The 17,854-nt window shown below is 41.7% G+C and overlaps 1 protein-coding gene across 1 annotated transcript in view; it reads right to left on the bottom strand.

Moving 5' to 3' along the window:
• Positions 1–17,854, bottom strand: part of LOC149451620 (dynein axonemal heavy chain 11-like) — a 590,344-nt gene that overhangs the window by 238,444 nt on the left and 334,046 nt on the right. Inside the window, exon 44 of the mRNA XM_089690376.1 lies at positions 17,244–17,405. Coding sequence (XP_089546502.1) covers positions 17,244–17,405 — 162 coding nt within the window. The remainder of the gene's footprint in view (positions 1–17,243; positions 17,406–17,854) is intronic.

Raw genomic sequence — 17,854 nt, 5'->3', positions numbered from 1 at the left:
TTATCGACTGCACTTTCCTCATGCTGTCACAGCGTGAGGAAAGTACTGCCGAGAACCGGCAATTCTCAGAGAAGGGACCGGCACTGATCATCAGGGCACTGATGATCAGTGCCCAGTAGTGCCGCCCACCTGTTCCCAGCAGTTCTGCCCTCCTGTACCCATCAGTGCCACCCACCTGTGCCCATCAGTGCCACCCACCTCCATCAGTGCCACCCACCTGTGCCACTCAGCAGTGCCACCCACCTATGCCCATCAGTGCCACCCACCTGTTCCACTCAGTGCCACCCACTTGTGCCTAGCAGTGCCACCCATCAGTGCTGCCCAGCAGTGCCACCTATCAGTGCAGCATCATCAGTGCCAGTTCATCAGTGCCACCTATCAGTGCCTCCTTACAATGCCCATCAGTGCTGCCTATCCATGCCACCTCATCAGTGCCCATCAGTGCTGCCTATCAGTGCCCATCAGTGCTGTCTATCAGTGCAGCCTCATCAAAGCACATCAGTGAAGGAAAAAAATTACCTGTTTGCAAAATTTTATAATAGATACAAAGAAAAACTTTTTTTTCTTAAAATTGTTTGATCTTTTTTTTGTTTATAGCGCAAAAAATAAAACACCCAGCGGTGATTAAATACCACCAAAAGAAAGCTCTATTTGTGTGATACAGTGTTGCATGACCGCGCAATTGTCATACATAGTGTGACAGCACTGAAAGCTAAAAATTGGCCTGGGCAGGAAGGGGGTATAAGTGCTCTGTAGGCAAGTTGTTCATGTTTCAAGGTAATATCTAGTTTATTCCACCTCCGCAACATCGCCAAAATCCACACGTTCCTAACCCCAGAAACCACTTAACAGCTCATCTACTCCCTCATCATATCACGACTCGATTACTGCAACTCCCTCCTCACTGGCCTGCCTCGCCACAGGCTATCCCCACTTCAGTCGATCCTGAATACGGCAGCCAGATTCACCTTACCAACCGCTCTGTTTCTGCCACCCCGCTGTGCCAATCCCTCCACTGGCTTCCAATTGCGCAACGGATCAAATTCAAAATCCTAACACTGATGTACAAAGCTGTCCACCATACTGCCCCAAATTACATCACCGACCTAATATCCAAGTACCACCCTACATGCACACTCCGCTCCTCACAAGACCTCCTTCTCTCTAGTTCCCTGGTCTCCTCCTCCCATGCCCGCCTCCAGGGTTTCTCCAGGGTGTCACCCATCCTTTGGAACTCCCTGCCCCAACCCATCAGATTATCACCTACTCTCCTCTCCTTTAGGCGTACCCTGAAAACCCACCTCTTCAGGGAAGCCTACCCCACCCCCTGCTAATTTGCCAACCTCCTCCACTCTCCCTACCACTCCATCCCCCACAGCTATTTCCTCCTGTACCACTATCCCCTCCCTCCAAGATTGTAAGCTCGAAAGAGCAGGGCCCTTGAACCCCTCGTGTATCGCATTGTATTGTTACTGTACTGTCGCATGTTCTGTCCCCCTTTGTAATGTACAGCTCTGAGCGAACTGTTGGCACTTTATAAATACTGTATAATAATAATAAAAAAAATAATAATATTCTATGTGCTGCAATTCTGAATAATTATTGTCACACTCAGGAATAGAACAGGGTTTCGAACTTTCATCTTTCTGCAGTTGTCTGGCAAAAATGCAGAAATGTAAAGTGTACCCAAACCCATTAATAAACACGTTATATATTGAAGCTTACCAATTTCTAAATGTGGTGGATTCATACATTTTTTCCATTTGTTTTCTTTTATTTTCACCTGGTGATTATACCATTCACCTGTCCTAGTATGACAATGTTATCTTGCCATACTGTATCTCTGGAGCAGCAGCATTGTCACTATAGAACAGGACTACAGAACAGTTCTCCCCCATACACACACGCACCCACACACACTTCTTATATCATAGGCAGGAGGAATTTTATAGTCCACAGAAATAGCTGGGGAAACTGTAGCTGATAAGAATGCAGCAAAGTCAAGGAGCACAGCAACATACTAGCTAATAATATTAATGTCAGGATCAGAAGGTAATATTTTTGCACTTATCAAACAGATACAACAAAACACATTCAATGGTATATTTAATTAATAAAAGACAAGTTCATTGTTAGGGTTTGGGTTAAAATTTGCATTTAATAATTAAGGCATCAAAGTCTCTTATTTTCAATTGCTGACTACAGAGAAATGACCAAATAAATGTAATTTTTACAATGTTAGGGCTCATGTACATTGCAGCTGATAAACTCATGTTTAGGAGCTTTTCTGCATTTTTTTCAGCAGCCCCTGAACTAATCCTAATGTTTTCTTATGTGTCCATGTACACATCATCGTTTACAGTCATTTACAGGCAATTGAGTTTACAGTTGTTTTTTTGAACACACAAAATTTGCGTTCAGCAGTAGATTTTATCAGCGTTTCAAATGCAAAATGCTTGTAAATGCGTGTAAACACAGCTAAACGCGGCTGACTGCGTTTATAGGCATTCGCGATTGAAATTTTTTTTTAACTCTTCCATTTACAGATGATGTCCAGAGCCTTTTTTCATCATGAAAAATGCATGCAAAGTGTTTCCCGGTACTCAAATGGACCTAACACACCATACTTAATAATTTCTGCACTGAAATGAGCTGGAAAACATCCAAACACCACAAAAACAAAAAAGACAGCTAATCTCAACAAATACTGCTCTCTCTGCTTCTGCTCTCTCTATTTCTCTCAAAATGTCTGAAATAGTAATTTTTTTACTGTTTTTCAGTGCATTCTTGCAAAAGCGGCTAAAAAGACGTTTTTTAATCTACGTTTTCCTGCAATCAGTTTCCATCGTTCAGAAATGTCCCGTGTACATGGGGTCTAACAGTCTACTCTACATCACTGTTATCTTGTTTCATACGTGACAGATGAGAATTGGAAACATTTATATTCATTCTCCCCAAAGTTAATCTGTCACTACTTGACTCATAATGACAAAAATCTACCCTTGTAGAGGAACCCCCCCAACACTGCAAGGATTAAATGCTCATTTAGACTATGGGTGCTGGGATGAGGTGTATTACTTACCCCATCCAACAGGTTCCAGCAATGTTCTCTTCCTCTCAAAGCTCTGGCCATGTGGGCAGTCCCTGGGCGTCATCGTGTACAGTGCAGGGCTTTTAACCCTGTATTTTTTATGGAGGAGATGAACATACGACTGGGGCTTAGAGAGGTGGCATTGATGGACTGGTCATGTGGGCGAAGGAAGCCTATTGGTGTCAGGAATAAGGTAATATTATACCCTATCCCTACACCCCTAGATTAAATGGGCATTTAACCCTTGTAATGCAAGGGAGGGGGACCGGGGGTAGACTTTATCTGATCCCCAAAGTTCAGCTTTAAAGTAGATGCAATGCCTAGCTGGATGACATTTAGTTTGCTAAAGCAGTGTGTATCATAAACAACTGCAATTTAAAAAGAAACACTGCTTTCTCTTTCTTTACCTCAATGTTGTTGACTTTCTCTATCCTCTTTCAGCCTCTTCCTGTCTACATGCACTTTCTCTAGAAGTGGCTGCACATCGTAGGGTGACAACAATGCAATGTTCAGTGACTTGGCCACAAGTAGTCTATATTAGGAGCATGTGTGACAGGGTGACAACACGGAAGTACAGCTGGGAGGCAGGTATAGAGTGTTGTCACACCATTACAGGATGGATCACCAGGTATCACCAGGTATTATTTTAATTAAAGCTGCAAATCTAAAATTACTACAAATTACATTTGTAATTACATCAATGTGTAAAAGCTTAAAGTATATGAGACGTTAATGATTGGGGTAAAATCCACTTTACCAAGTCTCAATGTGCTGTTTTTAAATGTGCCAGTGTTGAATACAGTCAGGTCCATAAATATTGGGACATCGACACAATTCTAACATTTTTGGCTCTATACACCACCACAATAGATTTGAAATGAAACGAACAAGACTGTCAGCATTAATTTGAGGGTATTTACATCCAAATCAGGTGAACGGTGTAGGAATTACAACAGTTTGCATATGTGCCTCCCACTTGTTAAGGGACCAAAAGTAATGGAACAATTGGCTTCTCAGCTGTTCCATGGCCAGGTGTGTGTTATTCCCTCATTATCCCAATTATAATGAGCAGATAAAAGGTCCAGAGTTAATTTCAAGTGTGCTATTTGCATTTGGAATCTGTTGCTATCAACTCTCAAGATGAGATCCAAAGAGCTGTCACTATCAGTGAAGCAAGCCATCATTAGGCTGAAAAAACAAAACAAACCCATCAGAGAGATAGCAAAAACATTAGGCGTGGCCAAAACAACTGTTTGGAACATTCTTAAAAAGAAGGAACGCACCTGTGAGCTCAGCAACACCAAAAGACCCGGAAGACCACGGAAAACAACTGTGGTGGATGACCGAAGAATTCTTTCCCTGGTGAAGAAAACACCCTTCACAACAGTTGGCCAGATCAAGAACACTCTCCAGGAGGTAGGTGTATGTGTGTCAAAGTCAACAATCAAGAGAAGACTTCACCAGAGTGAATACAGAGGGTTCACCACAAGATGTAAACCATTGGTGAGCCTCACAAACAGGAAGGCCAGATTAGAGTTTGCCAAAGGACATCTAAAAAAAGCCTTCACAGTTCTGGAACAACATCCTATGGACAGATGAGACCAATATCAACTTGTACCAGAGTGATGGGAAGAGAAGAGTATGGAGAAGGAAGGAAAGGCTGCCAATGGAACTGGTTCCCTTGTATTTATTGATGATGTGACTGCTGACAAAAGCAGCAGGATGAATTCTGAAGTGTTTCGGGCAATATTATCTGCTCATATTCAGCCAAATGCTTCAGAACTCATTGGACGCCGCTTCACAGTGCAGATGGACAATGACCCAAAGCATACTGCAAAAGCAACCAAAGAGTTTAAGGGAAAAAAGTGGAATGTTATGCAATGTCCAAGTCAATCACCTGACCTGAATCCGATTGAGCATGCATTTCACTTGCTGAAGACAAAACCGAAGGGAAAATGCCCCAAGAACAAGCAGGAACTGAGGACAGTTGCAGTAGAGGCCTGGCAGAGCATCACCAGGGATGAAACCCAGCGTCTGGTGATGTCTATGCGTTCCAGACTTCAGGCTGTAATTGACTGCAAAGGATTTGCAACCAAGTATTAAAAAGTGAAAGTTTGATTTATGATTATTCTGTCCCATTACTTTTGGTCCTTTAACAAGTGGGAGGCACATATGCAAACTGTTGTAATTCCTACACCGTTCACCTGATTTGGATGTAAATACCCTCAGATAAAGCTGACAGTCTGCAGTTAAAGCACATCTTGTTCGATTCATTTCAAATCCATTGTGGTGGTGTATAGAGCCAAAAATGTTTGAATTGTGTCGATGTCCCAATATTTATGGACCTGACTGTATATAGTAAAAAATTAGGATAGGTGATCTCTTCCCAGTGGGGGTGGAGTGGAGGAATCTCAGAGCCATTTTGACAGGAGCAGGGTGTATAAGCAGCAACACGTGCTGGCTGCTGTGATGCGATCTCCCATCAAAATAAGAAAAAAGTGGCCGCTACAATTTTGTCTTTTTTTTGTATTTTAATTCAAACAAAGTGATTGATTGTTATTTATTGTACAACTTTTTTTAATTCCACTCTATTTTACATTGTTCCATTTTGTTGCTAAATGTAGTAAAAATTGTGGCCACGTATAAAAGCATTATGCATTTATGTTCTGTGTTGATTCACAATTCTTTATGTACTCCCTCTTACGTTTTAGGTTTGGCAGCTCAGGAATTTCATATTAAATACCTTCCCTATTTTTTTCCCCAAATATTTTCTTTGACCACATTCACTGATGCCATTTAGACATGAAGGATTTCTTATGCATTGGCTACACTTGGCTGTAGGCATTCAAGGCTGCTCCCCTGCTTTGCATGGCAAATGTATTTTCACAGCTGCCAGGATGATGGACAGAGAGAGAATGATCGAGGCGATGATCCCTGTTTGTTATTACATACAATAGCCCTGTAGAAACCGTGATCTGTTGGAGAGACAAACGGTGTCCTACTCTGGAACATATTAAGTTTGTCTCCAAGACACACATGGCTTCACTGGGGTGTCTAACCTCATTCATAATAGATGCTAATCTTCTCAGGGCTGAATGATGACAACACTTCCTGCCCTTCACGGAATTAGAGCCGGGCTTTATCAAAGGATTCAAACAGCCGGCTAATTAGACTAATTCCTTTTGTCATGAATTATTTATTTCCATTGGTAACTGATCACTGTGACATTAATGGGTTCTGCTCAACTTGGTTTTTCTGGTTCACACTAAAAGCATAGTGTTTGAAAGATTAAACAAAAAGTTTATTATTTTCTTTCAGGTTAGTGGTATGTAGGTGAAGCATTAGAAGAGCTTATGACTGCTCAAATAATTAAACGTATGTACAAAGAAGCTTCCAGACAGATCTCTCACTGAGGTTGGTGGGTGGTGAGAGTATTGCTCATACTCCTCAGCAGTATCAACAACTTCAACAATGGATTCAGAGCATCCCAATTGTGACATTACCTGGTGAAAGGCCTGTTACCTAGTCTCAGGAAGAGAAGGTTCTACCACTAAACGATCACAGCCATTTTTCAACAAACTCTAATAATGTAATAACAAGTAATTTTGTTTCTTAGAAATGATCGGCATCCTTGGAGAGATAAATCAGTCTACAGAGGATGGACAAAATAACAGGAACAGCTAACAGGCTAAATATGGCTGTCCATGCTGTATGAGTCTGGTAATCAGGGCATTTTTTTTAGCCAGAACAGGCAGAACAGGGTCCCACCACCTCTGGCTCCCGCCCTCTGCTCCCCACTCACCATTGTCTCTTCAGTATTTACAAGTGACAGCTTATCTCTCCAAGGGCTCCTGCAGATTCATCTCTGCCCTGCAGTCAGGGCTGGAAAGGAGATGCATGTCATTAGACACAGTGTGGTCATGGGAGGGATGGGGGTATCATGTAGCAGGCTGCACCCTCTGTGATCCCCTTTTGTTTCCAGGTACCTGGATGCTGACACAATTCTAGTTGTATGTGAGAGGGGTGGAGCTGCCTACAGTGTGTGGGGAGGTACTAGAGCCAAGACAGACTGGGGGCTTGAAAACGTAAGACGCTTGGATGATGGTGGAACTTTTAAGCGGTTGAAGAAGGGGAATGGAGGAAGGAGCATGTGTGTAGAGGTCAGAATCGAGCAGGGGTGGAAGTGAGATGTGGAAGGGGGGTGCAGATGTAAAGACCTGTGGAAGACAGTTGAACTCTGCATTCTGTATGTAGCACACCCCTGAACCCTGCACTCTGTACACAGTGCACCCCTGAACTTTGCACTCTGTGTATTGTGGTTCTTTGAACACCGCAACCTCTGCATAGCTCACTCCTGAACTCAGCAATATGTGTGTAGCTTACCCCTAAATTCTGTACATAGTGCAACTCTGAACTCTGCAATCTATACGTAGTGCATCCCTGAGCTCTGCAGCTCTGTATGTAGCACACTCCTGAACCCTGCACTCTGCACACAGTGTACCCCTGAACTCTGTACGTAGCCCACTCCTGAATCTGCCATCTGCATGTAGCATGCCCCTGAGCTCTGCACTTTATATGTAATGCACACCTGAACTCTGCACTCTGTATGCAACACACTCCTTTAAGACCCTCCCACTGTTAGTGTAATTTGGCCACACACCATTTGGTGTGGTTCAGCCTGGGGAAGGGGGGGTTCTGGTTGAGTTCTTGTACCTATTCTCTGAAATCTGAAACATTCCCACACTCCATTTGCCATGTTACCATGGGCTGGTATCGTTAGGAGAAGGATTGTTTTGGTCACTTTCTTGTAGATCCAACCCAGTTCTGGTATTAACACAGCTGGTATTAACGCTGCTAAGGGTCTCTCATGCTTTGTGGCTTTCCTTCCATGGGGTTGCAAGCCCTGATGACTGGTATACTGTGTGATCCTTTATATGGGGAACAATTGGGCTTTATTTAAGTTGAATTTTAAATAAAATTGTTAGAAAAATTAAATAACAGAAACAGAATATGGTGGATCAGCTGAAAGATTGGATGTTAACTGTCGGTATTCATAACCTGTAAATTGGCCTGATCCAGGTCACTCTATTGCACCTATCTATAGGAATTATCCTTGGAAGTACAAAAGGTTCTTTATTTACTCATCATCAGAAGCTTTAACGCCCATATCTGAATTTAGGTGAGTATTTTGGTCTAGAAAAAGTTTTGTTTTTTGTTTTTTTTTAGTTGGAGGGAAGAGCTATGCCCAAAGTTCAGCTTTGTGTGTGTTCTGTGTATTTTGTATGTTTATGCTTGAAGAAAATTATCTTTTATTTTCTGTAACATTGCCTGTTTTAATAAACTTTCCTTGCATCAAGTCAATATTTCCTTGTTCAAGGTTATTATGTAGGACCAAGCTCTTTTTGATTACAATGACATTACAGTAACTATCAAATGCTTAAAGTGGTTTGTGTAAGTTACCACACATCATTGTTCTCTTGACAGCTATTACCTACCAGTGTGTTTTGCTCTTAGTTCACAAAGGTTCTTTGACAATACTATGTACAGACTGAAATATGCAAAAGTTTTAGAACAAAACTCTAGAAAGAAATGCTGGGCAAAGGGAAAGCAAGAACTTCCATCAAGAAATAAGTGCACTTTATGTGCAAGAAATGTTTGCAATTATTGTAAATATATTTTGCAGGAGGGGGTTCACAAAAAATAGGAATCAAAGTATATATTATATCAGCATGGTGTATGTTAAACCCCAGGCAGCCAGCAACTTGGAAAAAATACCCAGGAGGCTTCTGTTCTGATTTGACTCCTAAATAACCATATAAAAGCCTGAATAAACTGAACACAAACAACATATTCAGCTGTGGCAGAAGTTATTCCTAAAGTAGGACATAATTGATGCCATTATTCAGAAGTAATTTGTAAAAAAAATGTCTTAAATTTGGCAGTCAATGAAAAAAATAAAATAATAATGCCATACAAATATATTAAAAAAAAAGAGGACTAACTTAGTAGTTGTATGTTTAACGCCATGGACAATTCTGAATTCATTAAATCAGATATTCTTCGGCTGGAAATTGTGTTGAACCCTTAGGATTTAAGATAAATACTTTATTCCCAAGCAGAATTCAAAAACTGAATTGTGAATCATTTATGAGTCACACACAGCTATAACAACATCCTTGAAAAATATAAGATTTGTGGTGTAAAAAGTAAATTACATATTTCGGTGTCACAGATTGATGTGTTAATGGCACATATGTTGCCATCTTATATTATTAATAGTACAGTACAATTAGAAAGGACCAATTCTGCATTATAGTAATATGAGTTACTATTAATGGTCCATAAAACATAATTATATATTGATAATTTGCCATTTTTTAAATTGGCTTTACTGCTATTTTAAAAAGCCAGTGAATAGACAGTAACCTATACCAACCAATGAGAAAACAGTAAAGTATGTACAAAAACCTAATTGAGGTTTTCCTTTCATATTGTCATCATTCTGAAGACCTTCATCCATTCAAAAAGAATCCTGTGGGAGCTAAATTGTGAGCTAGTATCTAAGTGCACCCCATAAACACTGCAACTCCCATGAATCTGTGGAAAACTGATTGCTTCTGATTATAAAGTACTCTATGAAGTCTACACAACTAGCAAGTCATGAACAGTTCTAACTAATAAAATAGAAAAACAGAAGTATGTAAACGGGCTGTATGAGATAAAATGGCTTGATTAGGAAAATCAAGTGCCATTAATTTTCCAGAAACCTTGGTCAACCTGTTATTGATTTTTAATTGCCAATGACTTACTCATGGCAACAGGACCAAAAGTTCTCAACAGTTTGCAAATTTTGCAGTATAGAAGTGGTTATGGCCCTAGATGCATCTCTTCAAGGAAATTAGATGTTCCAAGTCAATGTTTCAAGTCAAGGATAATGTGTTAGCTTAGTATGTCTTGTGACACTAAATAAGAGGTGAAAACGTGAAATGTCCCTTTTAACCACTTGACCTCAGGAAAGTTTCATGACCTTCATGACCAGAGCATTTGTTTGCTATTCATCACTGTGCCATTTTAACTTGCAATTGCTCAGTTGTGCAACACTGTACGCAATATACGAATTAAAAAAGACAGAAGAGTTTGAAAAAAAAGAAGACATTTCTACTTTCTTTTCAACTGATTTTTATTAGGTATTTGAAATATTTTCTACTTTCTGTTTTAAAACATATCCAATTTAAAAATAAAAATCAAATTTCTTCATAAATTCTGCTACAAGTCTTTGGTAAAAAAAAATCCTAATAAGTTTATATTAATTGGTTTGTGTGAAAGTTATAGAATCTACAAATGATGATACATATATATCTATCTATATATACACTGGAATTTATGCAGCTATAGATGCTGTACTGGTAATGGCGGTGATCAGAGACTTATAGTGGGACTGTGATAGTGTGGCAGGCAATCTGGCGCTAACAGATCCATGCTGGGCAGTACACTAACTGACTGACGCTGATATCAATAGTGACATTAATACAGTGATCAGATGTAACACTGTACTAATAACACTTGCTGGGAAGGGGTTAAGATCTAGAGGAAATCAAGGGGTTAACTGTGCCTAACAAGTGTAATGTGTGTAATATGAGCTGCTTTTTCTAACAGATCTGGCTGGTTTTTCTCTCTGCTTTGCAGAGGGAAGTAACAGCCAGATCGCTAATCTGTGTACAGAGTCCTTTGTGTTCGATCAGCAGGTTTCATCCATAAATCATTGGCTGGGACCTGTGACATAATCCCTGTGACAGTGCGGGTTAGCAGTGGGCCAACACATGCATGCCCCTAACCCAAAACAGGCTTGATACATGTACATGATACAAACAAAAGGAAGAAGCCACCTAACATGACACGTATGCCTGTGTCATGTTCATATCTCCGTCTCACTTATAATAAGTGTGGATTTATAAACCCAAAATGCTCATGAGAAGGTAATGGAACAATCAATGTACCTATTAATGTGGTTATTCTGTTACTGCACATGATAAGTGCACATATCCTGTTCATGTTCCCTCTACTATGATCTCCTTTTTGGTATTCCATTTTAGGAAGTCATTCCGTCTATTGTGGTGGTTGTGGTGGTTACCAAAATATTTCTTTATTCAGATATTGTGTGGAAAACATATGGAAATCTTTGATCATGTAGTTAGGAACTTCATTGCCTTATGTGGATTCCTGATTGCCGAATAATAACTAAACTTGGAGGCGCCAAATGTTTTTAACTTTGTGATTTTATTATGACTTGTTCACCATGTCTATATCTAACCTCTTTATGATCCATGAGATCAAATAAAGCTTTTTTGTAATTACTAACAATATTGTTATATTACTCCGCTTGGATTTTCAATTAACCACTTTGTGTGAGCAGTATTGCATCTGTCATACTGATATTTTTTATGTACATGATACAGTCTGGCCGTGCCACCTTCCTGCAGTAAATGCACTTTGGCAAGACAGCAAGCGGTTAAAAAAGCTTGTTTTCACGTATCATCTTAACTACTGTGGCACAATCTAGCCATATACAGGATATCACCAATTTGAATGAAACCCTGAAGAACCTCTTAAAACCTATAGAACCTTTGAAATTCCTTGAAGTATCATTGCTAAGCTTAAAGTGATATTAAATCCCTTACATACGCCAACTAAATTGACTAGGTTCAGTTTATACACCATGATGAAGCGAATCCTCCTACATAGGCTGTACCTGTGTATCCTTAGCCTGCTCTTCAGAATATGCAGAGGTCCAGAGCACACAAAGTACATTTATCAAAGGTTATTTTTCAGCAGTAGAAGGCGGGGGGCTGGAATTTGACATCACACAGTGCACTGCACACAGCACATAGCTATAAGTGTAATCTGGAATCTGAGTGGTGAGAATAGACCCCTATCCCCCCTACACACACACACACAGTCTCATAGGGAAACATGCATAGCTGGAGCTATCAATCACCTTTTGCGTGCTGTAGAGGGGTGAGATAGTCTCCCAGGATTGCCTTGTGGCTGGTAAAAACATCATAATTGACTCATGCAGATAGTGGAGGATAGAGAGAGCAGACAGGAACCATACTAAATGCTATAGATTGAGGCGAGCACACACTATAGAATGGTATGTTTTGTTCATTTCTTATTTCAGGGTTTTCAACCTCTTTAAGGCTGTATTTTCAAGGCCTTATTTTTAATATCATGCTTTTTCAGCATATATGAGTAACAAGTTCACTCTAGTCCTAGATAGCCTTAGACCAAAAAACAAGCTGGGAAGATCATTTAGAAAGCAAAGCTTTTTTTTATAGAAGTCATACAACATTATCCCAGGAACAAATGTTCAGCTATCCATAGAGCAAAGTATAGAAAACCCTAAGATACTGCAACCCCCAAAATAGCAGACATAGCTCATACAAAAATGTTGAAACTACTGGAAACAAACTGTGCAGATACCTGTCAAAAATTTAGGACAAATTAAAACTATGTTGTTAAAGGTCTTGATTATACAGAAGACAGAATAAAAATGCAGACAACAAATTGGTGGCAGTCAGCAGCAGATGTAGAACTTATTTCAAAGCCATAGTCACATAAAATCAGTTTCTGAGGAGCATGCTCTCGGTGAAGCGCCATCTGATATGTTAACATAAAATAAGATTTAGATAAAGATGCAGGTAAAGACCAAATCTAGTGCAATACAGTGGGGAAAATACTTATTTGATCCCTTGTGGATTTTGTACATTTGCCCACTTACAAAGAAATGAAGGGTCTATAATTTTTATCATAGATGTGTTTTAAATGAGAGACAGAATACCAACCAAAAATCCAGAAAAAACAACATGATACAAATGTCATAAATTTAGTTGCAGTTCAGTGAGTAAAATTTAATATTATTATTATTATTATTATGCAGTATTTATAAAGCGCCAATAGTTCGCTCAGCGCTGTACATTACAAAGGGGGACAGAACATGTGACAGAACAATAACAATACAATGCAAAACATGAGGGGATCGAGGGCCCTGCTCTTTCGAGCTTACAATCTAGGAGGGAGGGGATGGTGGCACAGGTGGAGATAGCTGTGGGGGATGGGGTGGTAGGAAGAGTGGAGGAGGTTGGCAAGTTAGCAGGGGGTGGGGTAGGCTTCCCTGAAGAGGTGGGTTTTCAGGGTGCGCCTAAAGGAGAGGAGAGTAGGTGATAATCTGATAGGTTGGGGCAGGGAGTTCCAGAGGATGGGTGACACCCTGGAGAAGTCCTGGAGGCGGGCATGGGAAGAGGAGACCAGGGAACTAGAGAGAAGGCGGTCTTGTGAGGAGCGGAGTGTGCGTGCTGGGTGGTACTTCGATATTAGGTCAGTGATGTAGTTCGGGGCAGTACGGTGGACGGCTTTGTACGTCAGTGTTAGGATTTTGAATTTGATCCGTTGCTCAATCGGAAGCCAGTGGAGGGATTGGCAGAGGGGGGTGGCGGAGATGGAGTCGTTGGAAAGGTGAATGAGTCTGGCTGCCGTATTCAGGATGGACTGAAGTGGGGATAGCCAGCGGAGAGGCAGGTCAGTAAGGAAGGAGTTGCAGTAATCGAGTCATGATTTGATAAGGGAGTGGATGAGCTGTTTAGTGGTTTCTGGGGTTAGGAACGTGCGTATTTTGGCGATGTTGCGGAGGTGGAGTCTGCATGAGCTTGTTAAAGATTGGACTTGGGGCTGGAAGGATAGGTTGGAGTCCAGAATGACACCAAGTACTCTGGCCTGCGGGGCGGGTTTGATGGTGGCATTGTTGGATGTGATGGAGAAGTCAATTGGGGGTGGGGTCCGGGCTGGGGGGAACACAAGAAAGTCGGTTTTGGAGAGGTTCAGTTTAAGGAAGTGGAGCGACATCCAGTCTGATATGTCGCTCAGTAGGTGTGTGATTCGGGCGGAGACTGAGGTGGTGAGTTGGGGGGTTGAGAGATAGATTTGTGTGTCGTCGGCATATAGGTGGTAGTTGAAGCCGTGAGAGTGTATGAGTTGGCCAAGGGAGGAGGTGTAGATGGAGAAGAGAAGGGGCCCAAGGACGGAGCCTTGAGGGACCCCAACAGAGAGGGGGAGTGAGGGGGAGGTGGAAGCATTATAGGTAACGCTGAAAGAGCGTTGTGACAGGTAGGACAAGAGCCAGGAGAAAGCAGAATCTCTGAGGCAAAGGGAGTGTAGTTTTTTGAGGAGGAGGGGGTGGTCGACTGTATCAAAGGCCGCAGAGAGGTCAAGGAGTAGGAGCACTGAATAGTGGCCATTAGCTTTGGTGGTTAGCAGGTCGTTGGAGAGTTTAAGTAAGGCAGTTTCGGTGGAGTGCAGGGGACAGAAGCTGGACTGTGGGGGATCAAGGAGGTTGTTGTCCTTGAGGTGAGAGCATAGGCGGGTGTAGACTAGGCGCTCGAGGAGTTTGGATGTAAATGGGAGCAGGGAGATGGGTCTGAGGTTGTTCGGGTCATTGGGGTCCAGGGAGGGCTTTTTAAGTATGGGGGTGATGTGTGCATGTTTCAGAGGGGAGGGGAAAGTGCCGGAGAAGAGGGAGAGATTAAAGATGTGGGTGAGGGAGCGTAGGATGGAGGGGGAGGGAGGTCGTAGGAGTTGTGAGGGGATAGGGTCGAGGGGGCAGGTGGTGAGGCGGGCATCAGAGAGGATCTTGGAGACTTCCTCGATGGTAGTAAGGTCAAAGGTGTGGAGTGTTGGGGGGGCTTCAGTATGAGGAATGTAGGGTGGGGAGGAAGTGGAGGTCAGAGCAGTGGTGGGCTGTGGGAGAGGGGTGATGAGGGGGTAGTTGAGTGAGGGGGAACGGGGTTGGAGGGAGTTTGAGCAGCGACGAAGTCCCTGCGGGTTATGTCGAGGGAGAGCGGGGATGAGGGGGTAGCTGTGTGAGAGGGGACGGGTTGAGAGGGCGTGTGAGTTGCAGCGATGTCCTTGCGAATTGTGTCAATCTTGTTTTTGAAGTGATTGGCAATCTCAAGGGCGGTGAGTGAGGTGCTGGGTGGAGGTGGGGGTGGCGAGAGTAGAGAGTTGAAGATGGAGAAGAGTTGGCGAGGATTGGAGGAGAGGGCCTTGATGAGGGTCAGGATGTAGGCTTGTTTGGCTGCGTGGAGGGAGGAGGTGAAGGTGTGGAAGGCAGATTTGTAGTGGGTGAAGGCTTGTTGGGATTTGGTTATGCGCCATAAATATTTGATCCCCAAGCAAAGGGTGACTTAGTGCTTGATGGAGAAACCCTTGTTGTCAAGCACAGAGATAAGACGTTTCTTGTAGTTGGATACCAGGTTTGCACACAGATCAGGAGGGATTTTGGTCCACTCCTCTTTACAGATCTTCTCTAAATCCTTAAGATTTCTTGGCTGATGCTCGACAGCTCAAAGTTTCAGCTCCCTCCATAACTTTTAGATTGGATTAAGGTCTGGGGACTGGCTAGGCCACTCCATGACCTTAATATGCTTCTTCTTGAGCCACTCCTTTTTTGCCTCTGTGATATGTTTTGGGTCTTTGTCATACTGGAAGACCCATCCACGACCCATGTTCAGTGCTCTGGGAAGAATGTTCTCATCCAAGAATTTACAACACATGGCCCCATCCATTGGCCCCCCAAAGCAGTAAAGTAGGCCTGTACCTTTAGCAGAGAAACAGCCCCAAAGCATAATGTTTCCACCTCCGTGCTTGACTGCAGGAATGTTGTCCTTATGGTCATAGTCAGCATTTTCCTTCCTCCAAACACGAGTTGAGTTAATACCAATGAGCTAAATTTTGGTCTAATCTGACTACTGCACTTTCTCCCAATCCTTTTCTAAATGATTTAGATGTTCACTGGCAAACTTCAGACGGGACTGTACATGTGCCTTCTTGAGGAGCGGGACCTTGCGGGCGCTGCAGGGTTTCAATCCATGGCGGCGTATTCTGTTACCAATGGTTTGTTTGGTGACTGTGGTCCCAACTGCCTTGAGATCATTCACAAGTTTCTCCCGTGTAGTTCTGGGATGATTCCTCACTTATCTCATGATCATCATCACCCCATGAGGCGAAATCTTGCATGGAGCTCCAGACCGAGGGTGATTGATGGTTATTTTGCAATTCTTTCATTTGCAAATAATCACTCCAACAGTTGTCTCACCAAGCTTCTTGCTGATGGTATTGTAACCCATTCCAGCCTTGTGTAGGTCTACAATCTTGTCCATGACGTCCTTTGACAGCTCTTTGGTCTTGCCCATGGTGGTGCCCAAGAAAAAGATTCTGTGAATATGTGTCTTTTTTACACATAACTAGTTGTCGTTAGGAGGACCTTCTTAAATTGACAGGACTAATCTGTGTACCACATTAGCACATAGCCAGTCTGTGGGAGCCAGAATTATTGTTGATTGGTAGGGGATCAAAAACGTATTTTACTCACTGAACTGCAACTCAACATTTGTATCGTGTTTTTTTTTGGATTTTTGGTTGATATGCTGTCTCTATAATTTAAAATACACCTAGCATAAAAATTAAAAACCCTTCATTTCTGTGTAAGTGGGTAAACTGGCAAAATCTGCATGGGATCAAATAATTATTTTCCCCACTGTATATAATAGAGTGATCTGTAGACCTTCAAGTTCCAGAGCCAGTAGCCAACAGTGCAATTGCATTGGAAAAACTGTGCAGATACCTGCCAAAAATGTAGGACTTTGAAAACCAAAGCTTTATTTGAAATAAGTTATATATTATATTATAGTACAGTACAGCACTACTTTCCACCTGGTGAAAAAAGAGAAAGCTTTTGCCAAAGTATAATGCAGTTGACTAATGATCTGAACTAATTTGATTATATTAATCTGAATTCTGTAATACCAAGTCTTCAATAAACAATATTACTTAATATCACAGTTTCAGTGTCTCAATGAACATAGAAGAGGTTCTGCAAATCTTTTATGAAGTGTTTCAAACAGTACTCTGAGAAAGACAAGTGATGCCAGAATATAAAAACAGATTACATGTGAGTTGACATCAGTTGATGTCTCAGACTTGTTCTACTGTCCAGGCCCAGTGACCTAAATAAGGGATATGGTAACAATATTACAAACCTCACCCCTGGCCATGCTTATTCCTTGAATTTTCAGATTTTGCACAGTAATATCATACTTACATCAACTCCTTCCAGCTTGTGGATGAAGCTACTACTGACTGACTGCAGAGCAACAGGAGGCCAGGAGTGGAACCAATCTATTGCTGTACAGTTCACCAGCGCTGGAAACTTTCTTGCTCTGTTTCTCAAAGTAAAACCCACAGGTGAAAAACACAGGACTACCTGCAGTAAATTAAATCACAAAAATAAGATTATTATTTAAGATTTCACCTCTTAAGTAAATAGCTAAAATGTTCTTATATCATGAACCAATAAAATGCAACACATTATTATTAGAATACTGTCTATTTTAGTTTGTCTTCTTATGTAAGCAGTATATCACTGGTAGTACATTTAATACTGGCATTTAATACTGGAAAAACAAGAACAAAGGGTGCACTGACCTTGCCCATTGTCTTAAAAACCCTTTTTTTCTTGAATAAATAAAACAGATGCCTACTCACAAACAGCACATGATATCAAGCTCACCAATATCCACAGTGAACCGCACACACTGGTCCACTGCTCCAAGCCCAACATACAGAAGACATTTCAAATGGCTGACTTGTTTCGAGCATAGTACATCCTTAAATACGTTTCAGGATGATTTCTGATCATACCCAAGCCCCTCC

The sequence above is a fragment of the Staurois parvus genome, unplaced genomic scaffold (assembly GCF_062004578.1).
Source record: "Staurois parvus isolate SC_StPar_1 unplaced genomic scaffold, SC_StPar_1.0 ptg000530l, whole genome shotgun sequence".
Classification (NCBI taxonomy): Eukaryota; Metazoa; Chordata; class Amphibia; order Anura; family Ranidae; genus Staurois; species Staurois parvus.
This window is presented reverse-complemented; position numbering and strand designations above follow the sequence as displayed.